At 41.6% G+C, this 18,661-nt stretch overlaps 1 protein-coding gene across 1 annotated transcript; it reads right to left on the bottom strand.

Annotated features, from left to right (window-relative positions):
• Positions 1-926: 926 nt before the first annotated feature.
• Positions 927-17,752, bottom strand: RIOX2 (ribosomal oxygenase 2). The gene is made up of 11 exons (XM_060234495.1): positions 17,639-17,752; positions 16,117-16,323; positions 13,063-13,495; positions 10,224-10,343; positions 9,805-9,933; positions 8,444-8,547; positions 4,300-4,402; positions 2,849-3,017; positions 1,976-2,085; positions 1,487-1,570; positions 927-1,381 (listed from the first exon to the last, which is right to left on the bottom strand). Exons 3-11 carry the CDS (start codon positions 13,489-13,491, stop codon positions 1,223-1,225), a joined length of 1,407 nt encoding a protein of 468 aa, XP_060090478.1. The 5' UTR covers positions 13,492-13,495; positions 16,117-16,323; positions 17,639-17,752; the 3' UTR covers positions 927-1,222.
• Positions 17,753-18,661: the final 909 nt, after the last annotated feature.

Raw genomic sequence — 18,661 nt, 5'->3', positions numbered from 1 at the left:
CTCCCCAGATGGGCAGAGATCAGTTCCCCTGGAGAAAATGGTACACTGAGTCACTATACCCTGACAGCCAGTGTGACGTGGCAGTTGGCACTTCAAAGCAAGGTCTGCCAGACTCAGCTTCTTGCTCTGGAAGCTTACTGGGTGATTTTGGAACAGTCACAGACTTTCAGCCTAACCTGCTTCACAGGGTTGTTGTGCTGATCAAAAGGGGGAAGAGGAGAATTATGTAAGTTGCTTTGGTCCCCACTGTGAAGAAAGACTGCAGTTTTCCTAGATAGAGGTTGCTGGGAGGGGGGAGGAGATGAAAAGCAATTTACACCATCTCTTTTACCCCCATCCCTTCTTTCAGAAAATACCCCCTTATCTGATAACCTACCCTACATTTCCCCACTTTCTCCATTTCCCTTCCCAACCGCTGCCTTCTTGACATACCTTGCCTCCCTTTTCAGCCCCCTGCCAAGGCCATGAAACTCACCATAGCAAATTTCTAGTGCCCGTTGTATTTCTCCCCGCAATGGACCTTATTACTAGTGTTCACTATAAGAAACACTTTCTAGAGCAAATGCAGCTTATCAACTATTACCCTCTAAATTTTGCGAAAAACAGAGAACCAATCAGAGAATTCACCACTGATTGGGAGAAGAGGTTTACTATAAAGTTGAGAGCTAAAATAGCAAAATATGCTCAGTTTGCTATTTCTCTTAAGATGAGGTGGCATTACATACACTCAAAGTTCTGGATACTTTTTACTTTGTAGCCCATAGCACTATCTACTATTAGTTCACTTGAGGAAATAAACGTCTAACTCTTTTAGTATGGTAGTGGCAGTCTTTGTGTTCACCACAAACGCTAGGGTAAGTCCCACCCAACTGGGCTTCAGAGGTTTTACATCCTTACTGGTGCTCTCATTCTACATCTCAAGAAATCAAAAAGCGACCTCTTTATTTTTAATTTTTTTAGAAGTATGTGTTACATGTCAGTACATGCTCTCATGGGTTATTTTATCAATATACAAAACAATGCCTGGGAGTATTTAGAATACATAATCAATTCTGTTCATGTTATGTGGGGAAAAAAGCCTTCACAAACTTGAGAGGCAATGTTTTGTTCTTCCAGTACCGGCAGAGTTTGTACATTTTTAACTTTGGCTGCATCATAATTTAAGTCACTTAGTGAAACAGACTAGTAGCTCAAACTGCACAACTCTGGCCATCTTACACCTTCAGATTACTTCAATAAGCGACTCACTCCACAGTGATACTACCAAGTTTTCTTTCTCTGCATCTGAAGCCAAATTCAGATCCTTCACACACATGGCATTGCAGCTCCAGATTTGCTTCAGTGCATCCATATGGGAAAGTGGAAACCGTAACCCGTGAATCTTTAAATTAAAAAAGTGTTTGTTACAGATATTTGACTTAAAAAAGCATTCAATATCTTTAGCAAAATACTATATGCATGAGACAGGCCATTATGAAGGACAAACCTGAGATATTCTTTCTTCATTCATATCTTCATCCCCCATCATGTGGATTTCTCTCTTGTTCTTCAAGGAGTGATAGATATAAATCTCTTTATGTATATCATCCTAAGAATCAAGACATAGTGAGTATATGGATGGGTTACCAGTTGAAGCAAATCCTAACCCTCTGATACCCATAGAAGATGAAGGCAGGAGCCTTATCATTCATCCTTTCTGTGGGTAGCAAGTGCATAAAATTATGCAATAAATTCCTCAGCTACTGTCAGATTTGGTTATTTTTTTTTAAAAAAAAACAAAACCCTGAAGTCTAGTTTTTAAACTCCCCAAAAATATTTTCATATCATTTCACCTTCACTTTTCAGAACACAGCAAGTGTGTCACTACAATGTCATAAATCCTAATCATGTGCTGAGGGATACAACTAAGTAGTCTAAAAATAACACAAAGCCACTGTAACAAAGCAGAAAGCTTTACTGAAAATCTGTTCAGTACAGGCATTCTCAGCATACGCACCAAAGGATCTTGATCTGGTTCCACTGTAATTACAGTGTACTCTTTAAACTGTAATCTGATTGTGCTGTCAACTTTGGGTAGCTTGCCTCCTAAAAGGGAAAATATAAACACATTACTTAACAGTGCAGAATGTTTCTCAATTAAGAACAAGTTACTGCAGTCAGCCTTGAAAATATTTATATAAAACCTTCTTATGCCACCTTTCTGCCCAATTAGGATCCTCAAGGCAATGAACAATTAGAAGAAAAAATCACCTTTTTAAAACAGTACATATAAACTGACAACTCAAAGCAAAGGAGGAGGAGAGTCAGTAGGAGTACTCCAGACAAAATATAAGTGGAAGACAGTGATCAAGGGAGACGGCCTACTCTTCTTGGGGATGGAATTCTCTGATTTTAGTACCATGATCAAGGAAGTCCTTTCTCAGGTTGTCACCAGTCTACCTTCAGATGGCAGGGGAGCCTGAAGCTGGGCCTCTGAAGATAATCACAGTGGTCAAGTAGATGCAGTTGGAACAAGGGTAAAATAACTGCCTGCATGATAAGTCTAACTCTAAACCATTAAACTCCCATGAAAAAGTGCAAAGACAATTTCTTCCACCAGACAAAATACAAGACTTACTTTGTCCAACAACAGAAATAGTAGCTGCAATCTTTTATAGGTACCTCCAAAAATAAACCAAAAATGAACTCAATCTTCAAAAACAACCTTTGAACAAATTCACCCCTTACTTCATCTGCAGCAAACTGCTGCCATTTGAATGATAAATAGTTGCACCACTGTATCATATAAACTGGTTCCTCACTCTTCATGGGAAAAACACCAATGGCAAGTTTTTTGCTTTTATGTTACCTGGAGCCAAAGGGTCAAAGCTAGTCTCCAAGAAAGGAGGTAGTCTGTTCATAATAAAATCTTTTTTCATGTCAGATGATTTCAGCTCTCTGCCATTTTCTGCAAGTTGGTCTGCAAGATGTCTCAGGAAACCACTTAATCTCATAGATGATTCAGACAAATCCATTTTCTAAACAAGGAGAAAAGAAAGAGTTCATGCCTGTATTAGAAACAAGATCATAATTCACTAGAGAAGGAAATAAAAACTCTTCAGATTTTACACATGCTGGCTCCCAAACTACTGTAAAGTCTGCTGCGTAAAGAAAGAAGTCACATTAAGGAGTCTTCTGGAACCAGCAAAACTTTTTTTTATCCTACGACCAAAGTTTTGGCTAAAATAAAATTTTTGAAACTAACCAATTATCATACTGGAAATGTGGTAGGGAGTGCTGTATGAGTTTTGCACACATACAACATAGCTTGCTTATCATCTGGAATGTGGTTGCTATCAAGCTACATTCCATAAACATATTAGTTATTCTGGAACAGTTCAACCTAAATTTTAATTGGAAAAGCCGGGGACTAAACCTGGGATGTTCTGCATGCCAAGCAGATGATCTACCACTGAGCCATAGCCCCTTCCAGAATCCTGGGTTCAAATCATCCATATTGATTCTTAAAGTGAGGTGAAAAGTCATAAGACCTGGGAACCAATTCAGGCCTAGTTTCTTTGCCAAGCTTTGTTATCATTAAGCCTTCTGGAAAAAGTATCCGAGTTCGTTTTGGATCATTAAGCCTTCAGCATTTCTTATCCTCACGGTGATATCAAGAGACTGTACATTCATTTTCTTTACTTAAAAAAAAATCTAACAAAGCCACACTTAGAATACTTTAGCTTCTGGCATCTTTTTGAAACAAAATACTTTATATTTGGCTCCCAGCTGACTTTGGCTCCTTTTTAAAAGACCTTAATTGTTTCCATTAATAATAAAGAGATCAAGCTAGAATGAGAAATATAGGAAAACAAGGGCATTAAGGCATGGAGATCATTCTATTGGATTAGGATTGGGAACACCCAGGTTCAAATACCCATCCTGTTATGAATCTTGTTGGTTGACACTGGGCCAATTGCATCCACATACTTGCAGACTAACCTCACAGGGCTGTTGTGATAATAAAATGGAGGGGGACGGGGCAGCACTTTGAATGAAGGGCAATTTAAAAATGTACTTGATAAAACAGAAAACATCAAGACTTAGCAGTCATGCTTTGGTCTCCCTCACAGGATTTTTAAAAGAGCCATGTAGTTTGTCACATCTGCTTCTAAGAGACAAAGCATATCCCTTCCAAAAAATTAAGCTTTTGAACTCCTGTTAGAAATCTAGGGAATTACTCTGTGCTTCAACTGGAGACCATGAACTATTTCTCTGAGAGCTGCACACACTGTTGCTTCCTCAGCCTTGCATCTTTACCATCAGTAACTGTCTTGGTATGCTCCTCCGAAAGTCAATGTTGTCTTTTGCTGTATCCAACACAAGTCCAGGAATGACATCCAACAAGAAATCTCTCCAAGAGCTGTTGTGCAAAATGCATTAAAGAAATTAAGAATGACAAGCAAGTCAATCTGAAGCAATCTTTCCTGTTGAAAATGAACAACACAAGAAGGCATGCTTCAAGCATCAGGCCAAATGGTCTAACAGCAGCTAGTTCAGGGGTGGCCAAACTGTGGCTCTTGAAGCCCCCACTGCTATGTTGGCCAGCTTGAAGAAGGCATTTCTCTCTTTAAATCATCCCTCCAAGACAAGCCAGCAGATGGCTTGGAGAATGCATTTAAAGTTAAAGTTGCTTTCTTTCTACCTATCCTTCCCTCCTCCCTCCCTCCCCTCCATTTTCCTTCCTGTCTTGCAGCTCTCAAACATCTGATGTTCATGTCTTGCAGTTCTTAAACATCTGACATTTATTCTACATAATTCTTACATTAAGCAAGTTTGGCCACTCCAGAGCTGTTTCCAATAACTTAAATAATAAGTTTTCTTATTTTATTTGGAAATTTCTATGTCGCCTCTCCAGGATCCTGTCTGAGGTGGCCTTTAAAATAAACAATAAAACCAGATCATTAAAATATATTTATTAAAATCCAGCAAAGAGGGGGAGACAACCCCGCATAAGCCATAAAAACAGACCATGGACATCTTAAAATAAGTTTCCAGACTGAAATAGTGTTTAAAAAAATCAACACCCCAATTAAAAGCCTGGGTGAGCAGAAATGTTTTGACCTGGTGCCCAAAAGAAAGTAACACCAGGTGAACCTCAAGGGGAAGGAAATTCCACAAGCTAGCTGCCATTACTGAACATGGTTGCCATTCACCTTGCCTCTGAAAATTGGAGCACAGAGAGCCAGGCTTGTAACACAGTTCTCAATTGGCAAGCTAGACAATGTGGGAAGAGGCAGAACTTCAAGTATCCTGGCCCAATAGGTAAGAATTGTCCCCAGAAACAAACAGGTAGGCAGTGCAGTTCATTCAACACTCAAGTGATATGATCCCTGTATCCCACCCCTGACAATAGCCTGGCTACTGCATTTTATACAAGCTCCAAGTTTCCAGACCATTTTCAAAGGCAACCACAGATAAAGCACATTAGAGTAATCTAACCGAGATGTAATCAAAGCACAGATCACTGTGGTCAGATCATGCTTTCTAAGGAATTGCCATAGCTGGTGAACCAACCAAAACTGATAAAGGGCACTAAATGCCACAGCGATGCTACATGCCAACTATAGGTCAGGATGCAATAGTATCCAAAACCTGTTCCTTCAGTGGTAGTTGGTGGCACACAGAAACCTATGAAAGGTGACTATCCTTTGAATATGTGTGTATTAGATCATGAAGGGCTTTAAATGTCATAACCAGCATCTTGAATTGAACTCAGAAACAGACTCACAGCCAATGAAGCTGTTTCAAAATGGGCAACATATGTTCCCAGTAGATAGCCCCTGATGACATCTGGACCAGCTGTAGTTTCCAGGTTGTATTCACTGGCAGCCCCATGTAGAATGCACTGCAGTAATCCAACCATTATAGAAGCATTGATCAGTGTGGCCAGATCAGCTGAGTCTAGGTAATGAGAAAGTTGGTGAATCAGATGCAGCTGATAGAAGGTGCTCTTGGCCACCATGCCAACTTACTTTTTAAACAGCAAGGCAGGGTCCATGAACATCACCCCACCAAGTTCTTAACCTGTTTTGAAAAAGCCAACATTATTTCATCTAAGATAAGTGAATTCAATCCCTCCAGAATATCTGCCTTTCCAGTCAACATTACCTCTGTCTTGTCTGGATTCAGCTTCACTATGGTAATATTGGTCTTAACCAATATTACCATTGCCTGACCCACCTGACTCAGCTGTTAAGGTGAAACAGAGCTGGGTGTCATCTGAATTTTGGTGGCACTTCACTCCATATCTCCAGATGATCTCACCCTGCAATTTCATATGATGCTAAACAGCATGGGAGACAAGATGGAACCCTACAGGACCCCAGTTGTGCTATTACCATATGCTGAATATTTACACGCCAAGGATCAGTTATCCTTTTGGTTATTTTAGCCAAAAGGAATAACTGGACTCCTTCTAGTTAAAGTGTAGAATTAAATGTATTAAATGTCCTCTAGTCTGACTAGGTGTTAAACAAATGTTTACTACTTCCAGGGCTCTTTTTCTAGCAGGAGCTCCTCTGCATATTAGGCCATGCCTCCCTGATGTAGCCAATCCTCCAAGAGTTTAGAGGGCTTTTAGTGCAGGGCCTACTGTAAGCTCCAGGAGGATTGGCCACATCAGGGGGTGTGGCCTAATATGCAGATGAGCTCCTGCTAGAAAAAGAGCGCTGACTACCTCTATACAACACTCATTATAACCAACAAAATCTGCCTACCCGTTATGCTTCTATCCAGTAATATTTCTTGTCAGTCAAGCAACACTGGCTAAGAATTACATTTAGGTATGCTTTTATTTTTTAAGGCTGCACCAACTTCTACCCCATTTCCCCCTCAGGACATGGCAGAGTCGCCAATATAGATGCTAGTACCAGTGACTACCGCCACAAAAACCACACACACACCACACAAAATTACTTTAAAAATATTGAACTATTTAATTTTCTCTTTCTAAACAACTCCTAATATCTTTAATGGTTAAGAAACTGGAAAAGCAATAGTTCTTCTACGCTAATACTTTATAATTTCCTACTGCAGACAAAGAGACCAAATACTGAAAACAAAATTATTTCATTATGAGCCCAAGTCCAATGGCTAAAGACTGGTTTTGCATATAACAAGAAAATACAGAAAGAAAAAGCACAAGGGAAGCAGCTCTGCTTTTCCTCATGCAGTTCAGAAAAACATGCAAAATACCCCACAAAGGAAGATGCACAACTTCTCCCTTGAGCTGCCAGTGCTTCCTCATATAGTGTAAATGTGAGAAAACAGTGCAGTGACACAAAGAAAAACTGTACTCATAAACTGGTTATCTGAATGGAGTAAAAATGATTGTGTGATGCATGTGGTGACCACAGACAATGATTTTCTTGCAGTTCACTTTATTATGAAATAACTTTTCAAACAGAAAAGTCACATGTTTATTTATGTACCTTTTTTACTACAAATATTTGAAAGTTCTCAACAAAGCAATTGAGACAACCATTCCATGAATACCTAGTGAAAACGAAACTAAAAACTAAACTAAACACTTTAAATGCAAAAAGCCACTTAAACAAAAATTTAAGAGGTTTCAGAAGATGTATAATAAAGGGTTTACAATCCTTTGAAGTGAAATGACACCTCACCCCTGAGCATCTGCTTGGTAAGCAGAAGGTTCCAGGTTCAATCCCCGGCATCTCCAACTAAAAAGGGTCCAGGCAAATAGGCGTGAAAAACCTCAGCTTGAGACCCTGGAGAGCTGCTGCCAGTCTGAGTAGACAATACTGACTTTGATGGACCCAGGGTCTGATTCAGTAGAAGGCAGCTTCATATGTTCACCCCAAGTATACTGTTTTGTAAGGTGAATTGGCATGATCCCCTTTTTCAATTATGTGAAATGTGGAATCCAGACCACGAATAGCTTTATAGACCAAAGTGAACACTATGAATTAGACTGAAGCTACCACTGTAGTCAACAAAATAAAGGCTGCCTCCTTAACCAGAGATAAGACCTAGAACTTTGCATTAGCTGAAGGTTCCAGGTACTCCTGAAGGGCAGAAGATTACAGAGAAGTCTGGAAATTAAAGAAGCATGAATCAGTGTGTTAATATCCTTGTCTTTCAAGACAGAACCAGACCTGCAAAAATCAAGGAAAAGCCATTCTAATGACATCTATCAAATAGCAAGGCATGGTCCAAGATAATACCAAGCTGCAAACTTGTCCCCATGGGTCAAAAGTCAACGGATCGTCAACAAAATACAACACACAGGTTCTCAACTTATGCAATCAAGCACTTCGCAGGATTTCACTTAAAGCAAAGAATTTCAGTTGGTGTTGAGCATGTGGCTTCCACTGCCACAAAGTAACTTCAAGAAAGTGTGCTAGAAAACTTCACTAGAAAGGGAAAAGAGAGTGCTTACTTGTTCTGATATGTGCTGATGGTCACGTGGGTAGAATAAGACACCCCAGGAGGTGTGTCAGCTTGATGAATGGTTCCTCTTGGAAAATATAGCAGATCTCCAGGCTAGAAGGAGTTGGGGTGGACACAGACAGTTAAAATTATGATTTGGACATTTAAAAGGCCTACACTGCTGTGCTTCTGTATATTTTTTAAATCTCTCAGCTCCACCAAAAACAGTTGAATTTACCATTCTGATCTGATAGAACCATCCAAATTCCATGCACAACTGTGCTGTTGCAAAAACATTCCATCCTAAAACCCTGCAGGCTAAACTTTATATATTCTGATAATATTTATCCTGCAAGTCCAGCAATGTGTAAATTTACAGAGTAGTCACAATTATTTACTGTGGACCATATCATATTGTTCTGATCAGCTAAGTGTAATGCATTATATCAGCATAAAATACAATCTGCTAGTGGAGAAAGCTCTGGCATTGAGGACATGCCTTGAGCCATCTTTAGGCAAGCAGAATTCCAAGATTGTGAAGTTCTCAATACTATCTGAATTAAATCAGCCATGGCTACACAACAGCCTCTACACTTAAGCATGATTCACAAGTGATAGCAAACTATGGTTTCTCGTTATAGAAATCCTCCACCCTCTCTATACACATAGCTCAGAAATCAACTGCATTCACAACAAACCAGGTTGGAGGGAAGTGTACAAACCATGAATTGTTGTTTCAACATAACAATAGTTTGCAAAGGAAGTAGAAATTATTTCTAAGTCAGAAGTGAGCACACCAATCCAATGACATTTGAGGTTCATTCCCATAATCATATTTTTGTTGTTGCTCATAAACTATGTCAGGGGTGGCCAAACTTGCTTAACTTAAGAGCCACACAGAATAAAAAATCAGATGTCTGAGAGCCACAAGACATGAACATCAGATGTTGAGAGCAGGCAAGGAAGGAAGGAAGGAAGATGAAGTAGGGAGGGGAGAGGGAAAGAAAGCAACTTTAAATGCATTCTCCAAGCCACCATCTGGCTAGGCTTGGAGAATAGATTTAAAGAGAGAAATGCCTTCTCCAAACCGGCCAACAGGGCAGTGAGGGCTTCAAGAGCCACACCCTTGAACTATGCCATACACACCTTCTCATTTGTATAATGCAGAATAGATCTATAAGAAATAAAAATAGTAAAAACGATTGAAAGCAGAAACATAGTAGGATAAATGCACCCAGCAAAATCACTATGATCTTCCTCTAAGATCTAGAGGATGCAGACAAGCTCCCCTGGCAGAAGAGAGTGGATTTTATACTTTTAGATGAAATCTTCCATCTGAGGTCTAGATACCACATGACCAGGCACCAGTACCTTTAATAAGAAGTCATGTGTTGGAGTTCCAATTCTATCCTCCGGTTCAACATTGTATTCTTGAGCTAGATTCACAGTGGGTTGGTACAGCTGCCAGTGCTTTTCCCCTTCCAGCTGTAGAATAAACACCTGCAGAGACACAAATCAATGGTACATCAAGAAGCCCCTCTAGTTTCTAGCACATTGACCTAACCTCACTGGAGAACATGTATTCATTGACAGTCATTTACAAAACATAAAACTATCCTCATAACAAGTAATAGGGTTTACATAACTATCATGAGCCAGAATGTACCTGTGTGAATACATACACTATTCATTATATAAAAAACACACAATGGCCTCCAGGAAGTCACTTTATTTCTACTGTGAAGAGCAGTTGTAACCAAGATATTACAGACAGTTTTGGGTCATCTTACCTCAACATCATCATAGTGTGGAGGCAGGCCTTGGGACCCTGGAGGGGTAATATAAACATTAGATCCAACCAGTGAGCCAAAGAAGCATTCCAATTTCTCCTGGATTCTCCAGAGTTCATCCTTTATTTTAAGGAAATATAGAGTGTAAGCAAGGCAAAAACAATGGCTCCCTCTTCTCCCCATTACATCTACACTATATTTTTCTAAATACATACACCATTCTGGACTGACTGGATGACCAGAATACACAACCAACAATGCACACTAGCTCCTCCTCCCAACAGGAGTGCTGTGTGCTTACAAATATTCTACTTAAAAACCTAACAGCAGGCAGGATCAAATTTGGACATTATATTAACTTGAGATTATTGGACCCAGAAACAAAACTCATTGACAGATAAATTAGACAGATACAATAAATTAATAGACAGATAAGTTAGTGTAACATTCCTGGAATATAAGAACATTCCATTTAGCCATTTTTCATTTTGGTCCACTTTATTTTCTCTCTCAGACAAATCCTCCCCATTAACTATAGTTTATTTGAGTAACTTCACTATGTAATTCCAAACAAAAAGATTCACTAACTAGTTCAAGAGAAAGAACAGAATGGAGAAGCCATGGTTCATGGGCAGATTATCTCTGCTCGGCATGCAAGAAGTTCCAGATCCAGGTCTCCAGTTAAAACAGAATCAGGTTGTGAGTTATGTGAAACACCTCTACCTGAGATCCTGAAGAAATGTTACTACTCAAAAGTAGATGGTATTTACTTCAATAGACCAACAATCTCACTCAGCGTAAGACAACTTCATGCAAGTTCATGCGTATTGGGAACAAAATATTTTAAAGCAAACTATATAGACAGTTACAGTGTAATTCCTTTAAAGCACAGTATGTTATGTACCAAATAAAGTAGGCATGCATCAATATTGGTTTGGTTATCGTACAACCCAGAAAATAATTGTATCCTTATTCACATATGGCACATGACTTTCTCTTCACTTTACAGCAGATTAAACCACTCAGAAATGTCAGAATTGCATTTGACGCAAGAGTTATACTTTACATGAACTAAAGTTAAGTCATAGATATGTAAAGTATCTTAAAAACAATTATTGAACTTGTGCATAAAAGAGAAGAAGAAGAAGATATTGGATTTATATCCCGCCCTACACTCCGAAGAGTCTCAGAGCATCTCACAATCTCTTTTACCTTCCTCCCCCACAACAGACACCCTGTGAGGTGGGTGGGGCTGGAGAGGGCTCTCACAGCAGCTGCGCTTTCAAGGACAACCTCTGCCAGAGCTATGGCTGACCCAAGTATTAATACCTATAGCTAGTGAGCTTCCACTCAATATGACAGGTGTGACAATTCAAATACCATGGTGACTTGAAGCATTCTTCCTCTTACACTAAAATACTGGCTTTACCTTCCTCTAAATCAGGGGTCCTCAACCTGCGGCCCGCTGAGGACGTTTATGCGGCCCGCCGGGTTATGGCAAAATCAGACCGGAAGTGACGTTCGACCTAAACTTGCGTTAGCAACGCACACTTCTGGCACTGGGCTGAGGCGGCAGAGACAGAGTGTGAGGCGATACCGAGGTGAGGTGAGTTCCCAGGCCGGGGTGTGTGGTGTGGGGAAGGGAGAGAGATGCAGAAGATGGAGAACTGACGGCCCGCGGCCTTGTACAGTAACGGCAGTTCGGCCCTCCAACAGTCTGAGGGACAGTGAACTGGCCCCCTATTTAAAAAGGTTGAGGACCCCTGCTCTAAATGAATTAAAATTACCCTGTAAAACTGACACTTCTTGTAGCTTCCTGAGACTTACAATGAATGTCAGTCTAGTAAACTAAGCACACGTCATATCATTTCCCAGAATTTCTAAAACCAAGCAAGATTTAAGAAATGCTGTTTCCAAAAATATGCAATTAAGCTGACATATGAAACAACTCTGTAATTACCCCGCCCCCCAAGGTGATGCAAACTAACCTTTTGGCATGTTAAATGCTTAGAAAAAAGGAAAACCTGCCCTTCAAATGCATTCCAGAATCTGAAAACAGTACCCGAGCCCGTAGCCAGAAAATTCCAGAAGGCGGGGCCCACAGGAAAAATTTTTGTATGGAGGATCCCCCCTCTGGCAGCCCTCGCTCTGGCCTCGATCTCCGCGTTGCTCTAGTGGCCCCGCCCCTATGCGCAGCACCTCCCCCTCCCAACTCACCAACACAGCAAAACAGGGAAGAGTGGGCTTCAGGGGCTCTTTCAAAACGTCCCCCCTGCCCCCACCAGTCACGTGACCAGCAGCGGCAGGGGGGACATCTTGAAAGGGCCGCTGAAGGCTGCTCTTCCCTATTTCGCCGCATTGATGAGTTGGGAAGGGAGGGGGGAGGCGCCCACGGAGTGGGGTGGGGGCCGCCAAAGCAGCACAGAGAGAGCCGGGGAATGGAGGGGCCATAAAGGTCCAAGGGGGGATTGGGTGGGAGGCCATGCCCCCCAGGTCCCCCATGGCTACGGGCCTGACAGTACCCATGGACAAGCTGCATTACATGATATTGAGTCCCCATACTACAACTTGAAGTTCATACCTTAGCCAGCATCTTGTTATCGCAGTCCAGAAGGAACAATAAAGTAGATAATATAGAAATTGAGTACCTTCCTTTCCTTTTTTGAGAAATATCTCTAAGCTCTTTTCCAGCTGGGCTGGTGTCAGTCACACATAACACTGAACCCAGATACCAAGTTAGCACATGAGATCCAAGGGCCTCACTTAAGCATATGCCTGCATCAACTCAAAATTACAATTGCAAAAGCTACCACAAAATACAGTAACTACAAGTACTCACCTTGAATCGCTGGGGCTGATGAAATTGTATTGTAGCTTTTTTCTGATCAAAATCTTTCTTTAGCTGTGCGTAGCTGACTTTGCCATCTTTGTTAAAAATCTTCTTTTTTCCATTCACACATCTGCAGACATTAATATCCCTTCCGTAATATAAACCCTGACTGACTAAGCTTTTCAGGTCATTTAACTGAAATAGAGCCTGATAGCAGGATGTCATGGAGGGGTCATCTCTCTTAAGAATCAGTGGCTTCTGCTCCCAGTAGTCTCTGAAAAATTCCTCTTGTTTGACAGGAGAGATCAAACTCTCAAACATACTTTCGGGGTGGTCACATTTCATAAACAAAGGGCACGCAGTTTCCACTTTTGCTTGTTTGTGTGGTGTCTGGTGTTCCTCCATTGTTCCAGTCTGTCTCCTTCCTTTCTTGGGCATGATCCTATGCAAGTAATCCAGAAATTATCAGTCCAATCTTATGCATGTTTAGCTTAGACATAAATCTGAAATGAATGGACCTAAGTGAGCATGGACCGTTTTCACCAATCTAACAGAACTTGTTTTTAGGTAAACATAGGATTAGGGTGTCACACTATAACGCTAGCTAGCCAGAATGGCATCTCACTGATGTCAACGGGACTCGAACTTTAGGACTGAAGCACCTGTCGGTAGCATCTTATAAAGTAAAACTCTTATAAAGCTCTTGTGGATCAAAAACTGGCTGAGTAACAGGAAGCAGAGAATGAATATAAATGGGCAGTCTTCGCAGTGGAGGGCGGTAAGCAGTTGGGTGCCGCAGGGCTCGGTACTGGGTCCCATGCTCTTTAACTTGTTCATAAATGATTTAGAGTTGGGAGTGAGCAGTGAAGTGGCCAAGTTTGCGGATGACACTAAATTGTTCAGGGTGGTGAGAACCAGAGAGGATTGTGAGGAACTCCAAAGGGATCTGTTGAGGCTGGGTGAGTGGGCGTCAACGTGGCAGTTGCGGTTCAATGTGGCCAAGTGCAAAGTAATGCACATTGGGGCCAAGAATCCCAGCTACAAATACAAGTTGATGGGGTGTGAACTGGCAGAGACTGACCAAGAGAGAGATCTTGGGGTCGTGGTAGATAACTCACTGAAAATGTCAAGACAGTGTGCATTTGCAATAAAAAAGGCCAACGCCATGCTGGGAATTATTAGGAAGGGAATTGAAAACAAATCAGCCAGTATCATAATGCCCCTGTATAAATCGATGGTGCGGTCTCATTTGGAGTACTGTGTGCAGTTCTGGTCGCCGCACCTCAAAAAGGATATTATAGCATTGGAGAAAGTCCAGAAAAGGGCAACTAGAATGATTAAAGGGCTGGAGCACTTTCCCTATGAAGAAAGGTTGAAACGCTTGGGACTCTTTAGCTTGGAGAAACATCGACTGCAGGGTGACATGATAAAGGTTTACAAGATAATGCATAGTATGGAGAAAGTAGAGAAAGAAGTACTTTTCTCCCTTTCTCACAATACAAGAACTCGTGGGCATTCGATGAAATTGATGAGCAGACAGGTTAAAACAGATAAAAGGAAGTACTTCTTCACCCAAAGTGTGATTAACATGTGGAATTCACTGCCACAGGAGGTGGTGGCGGCCACAAGTATAGCCACCTTCAAGAGGGGTTTAGATAAAAATATGGAGCACGGGTCCATCAGTGGCTATTAGCCACAGTATGTGTGTATATATAAATTTTTTTGCCACTCTGTGACACAGAGTGTTGGACTGAATGGGCCGTTGGCCTGATCCAACATGGCTTCTCTTATGTTCTTAAAACAAAATAGTCAAATACGCAAAAAAGGAAAGACAATAGGCAAACCTTTACAGGATTTCATCCAAATATTGTCAACAGAGGGCAAAGGAGTTGCACTTTCTAGCAAAATAAAAAATAGCCTATAGATAAACAGATGCAAGTTCCACAAACTTACTTACAAGAAACTTATAAGATTCATGGAACTTGCTCATACAGGACTTCAGCCTTAGTTTCCCAGAAATTGTTCAGAGAATCAGAGAACACGGAGGCCCTTCAATTTACACCTTGAAGAAAGTTTTCCAGAGCCTATAGTTCTAAAGACAACGGAACCCCTACAACACATTCAAGGGGAAGTAACTGAGGTAGTACTCAAAGGTGATGAATACTTGAGACAAAATTAAAAAGTGCTGTTCCTACACATTAGAGAGTTCATACATGGACATTCTTCACTCAATTACTCCAACAGAAAGAAAGAATTTTCAAGTGTTTGAGGCCATTGAAGCACCAAAGTTCAATTTCATTACAAACAAAACATATAACAATGGTGGCATTTTGCGTGTTCAGTTCAAAGCACTAGACCATGTTAGTGAGATGCTGAATGACATAAGTACTCATCTGCATCAGCATTAACTGAGTTATTATTACACACATTTAGGACCAAGTTGTATTTTTCTATATAAACCCTCAGCTAGTCTTCTAGGTTTCTAAGACAGACTGTGTGTGGGGGGAGGGGGGGAAATCTGAATAAAATCTCAGCAGGGTCACCTCAGCTCTTCAAGCCTTTGTTATCAGAGTATTTGGCTCTGAAATAAAGCTTTTTAAATGCTGGTCTATCTGGCTCCTTTGGCTCCTGTGACATGTTCTATGACAATGAAAACTGCCTGGCATCCTCAACTAACCTTCCCGCTCTCTGTTGGGGAAGCGCCACTTATTTGTTAGCAGCTGGTTTCAGCCACAGAGGTTGTGTTAATACTGCCATTATGTAAAGCATTTTGAGATTTTTTTTTTTAAAGGAGCTCAAAGATGCTGTGCACATGTCACCAACATGCCATTTAGCAACCTCTGCAACCCCATGGGCAAGGAAGGTAACATATAAAACATTATTTCCCTTTCTTGCCTGCTACATCTTTGACTAAATATTTTAACAAGGTACTACTTTATGCTCCCTTCCTTTCTTGGTCAAAACCTATTTAAGAAAACAGCACTAAGAGAAAACTGGCAACTGTACAATAGTGGTGGTGGTGGGGAGAGCTAAAAAAATTTCTCACATACATTTAAGACTTACCAAATCAGAATGTCAAAAAATAAAAGCAACTGGAGATCTGTGATGCTCGTCTCTGGAAACAGAACGGTCTTGATTGGTAACAATATTTATTTCGGGAAACTGGCAATGTGAAATAAAGATCAACTTCAGAAAATAGGAGTGCTCATTCTTTCGCATTAAGTCATTTAGAGTGTTCAAAGTACTTTGTGGTACATCTTAGTGACAACTCTGTAAAAGAAAATGCTTACATAGTTATAAATATTACAGGTAAGGCTGTGATCTGAACTGAAAACATGCCAACAGAACAAAGCAGTAGACAAGTGCACCTTTAAGACCAACTAAGTTTTATTCAGAATGTAAGCTTTCTTATGCTCTTAAGCAGACTATTTCTGCATTCCCACACAGCTAACCTCAAATATCCGTAAACATCCCAGTCACAGTGTGCCTCTACAAGGCCTGTTTACAGCTGAACATGTATGGAGTGCTCTCTCTCTCTCTCTGTAAAATCAGGACTCCATAGAAAGCCAGCATGAAACTGTGGTTAGTGCATCAAACTAGGCCCCTGGCTTGAGTACCTACTCTGACATGGAAGCTCCCTGAATGACCTTGAACCAGTCTGCTCCCTCAGCCTAGCCTACTTCACAGGGTTGTTGAGAGAACAAAATGGAGATGGGAAGTATGATATCATAAACCATACTGGGAAGAAAAGTGTGATATAACTATCTCAATAAATAATACTGGGCATGTAGTATCCATGCAGATGTTTAACTAAATGCATCAGAGTAGGGCTGCAGTCACAATCAAACCCCACACACATTCATATATGCATATTTGCTCACTCTAGATGTCCTCTGAACTGCACTTCCATATACACTTTAATCATTGTTTCCTACCAAGTGAACAGGTTGCAATCAATTGCAGGGGAGAGCGGGAGCCAGCATTCTAGATGTGGTATATATAAGCCAGCCTGCCCTTGAACACATTCGGGTCACGTATTCTAAAGAAAACATATGTAATATTCCTGCAAAGAGACCAGCAGCCCTGCTCATCGAAAGAGCCAAGTGTTCGCAGCGTCCTAAAGCTCTACCGTCTTAGCAAAGGCCAATCTGGCAACCCCAGCTATGTCCAAACTTAGGAAGGATCCAGCCGCGCAAACATCAAGAACACGGCTCGGAGTAGGAGAGCGCATGAAGGATGAGAAAGAAAGCCCATAAATAGAGATGAGCTGGATCAGCGTATAAAGAACGAGGCTTTACAGGCGTCTAAAGCATGGTAGCGTGGTGGAAAGATCTGCTGCAGTAGTCAAGAGTTCATAATCTTAGCCAGAGAGCTACAAGACGCCGTTTTGAGTGTGAGCTGCCGAGCACGAGGGGGTGACAGAAGACGCACCTTAAATGGCGCGGCCGCCTTATAAACTCAGGGAGAAGGGAGTCATTAGTCCCCGGACCCGCGCAAGGCTCCCTCCCTCTAGAAGAAGAAGAAGATGATGATACTGAACTTATATCCCGCCCTCCACTCCGAAATGTCTCAGTTACATACAAACCTTCACACAGAGCTCAACCGGGCTCGGCACGCGGGCTGCAGCGTGAGCAAAAGCCGGCCACTCCGCCCTTCTTCCGGGGCGGGGCGAGGCTGACGTGTATGTCTCCCTCCGGAGAGCGCCGCTTTTTCGCTGAAGGGGACTTGTTGCTTGGCCGCCTATGGAAGGGGCGGGGGTTGGTGCCTCCCTCTCGTTAGCAAAAGGGAAGTTCGAGGAGTGACGTGTGAGTAGCCATGTCACGAATCTCTGCCTCCTGTTCCGCTCTTGACATGTATTAAAAACCCTGAAAAGTTGCCTCCAAATTGTGGGTCGGGAAACCTCCGAGAGGGGCCGCAAGCCTGCTCTCCCTGAGGACTGCCCTTTGCGTCGCCCTCTTTCTCTCCTTTTCCTTGTCAGCTTTGATCGTTCGATGCACCCAAGGATCCGTGAAGAACCCACATAGGTCTCCGGTGGGGAGGGGTTGAGAAATGCCTTCTGCAGGCTTGTCTACTCTGCAAGGCTTTCGTTTAGGTTTTGACATTACTTAAAACACAGTTTTAGTAAAACAAAGTATTATGTTCAGGGGGCTGGCCGGAGAAGTAGCCGAAGCTGAGGCCTGAGGGATTCTGCTGCTGCTTTTGTGCCGGCAGTAGCACAGTTTGCTCCCTCTTTGTCTAAAGCAGGGATGGCCACACTTGCTTAACGTAAGAGCCACATAGAATATATGTCAGATGTTTGAGAGCTGCAAGATATGAACATCAGATTTATGCATGATAGAGAAAAGGTAAAGAAAGAAGTACTTTTCTCCCTTTCTCACAATACAAGAACTCATGGGCATTCAATGAAATTGCTGAGCAATCATGTTAGAATTGATAAAAGGAAGTACTTCTTCATCCAAAGGGTGATTAACACGTGGAATTCACTGCCACAGAGGTGGTGACAGCTGCAAGCATAGCAAGCTTCAAGAGAGGATTGGATAAACATGGAGCAGTAGGGGTCCATCAGTGGCTATTAGCCACAGGGTTCGGAGGATGGTGGAAGACAGGA

Source organism: Heteronotia binoei, chromosome 3, assembly GCF_032191835.1.
Source record: "Heteronotia binoei isolate CCM8104 ecotype False Entrance Well chromosome 3, APGP_CSIRO_Hbin_v1, whole genome shotgun sequence".
Taxonomy (NCBI): domain Eukaryota; kingdom Metazoa; phylum Chordata; class Lepidosauria; order Squamata; family Gekkonidae; genus Heteronotia; species Heteronotia binoei.
This window is presented reverse-complemented; position numbering and strand designations above follow the sequence as displayed.

Bases quoted from the DNA above. Each gene is read 5' to 3' on its own strand.
- RIOX2 (XM_060234495.1), bottom strand. From the start codon at position 13,491: ATGCCCAAGAAAGGAAGGAGACAGACTGGAACAATGGAGGAACACCAG. The intron at 9,934-10,223 runs GTAAGATGACCC...GTGTCTCTGCAG, and splicing joins CACACTATGATGATGTTGAG to GTGTTTATTCTACAGCTGGA. The intron at 8,548-9,804 runs GTACTGGTGCCT...AACTCCTTCTAG, and splicing joins CACATGACTTCTTATTAAAG to CCTGGAGATCTGCTATATTT.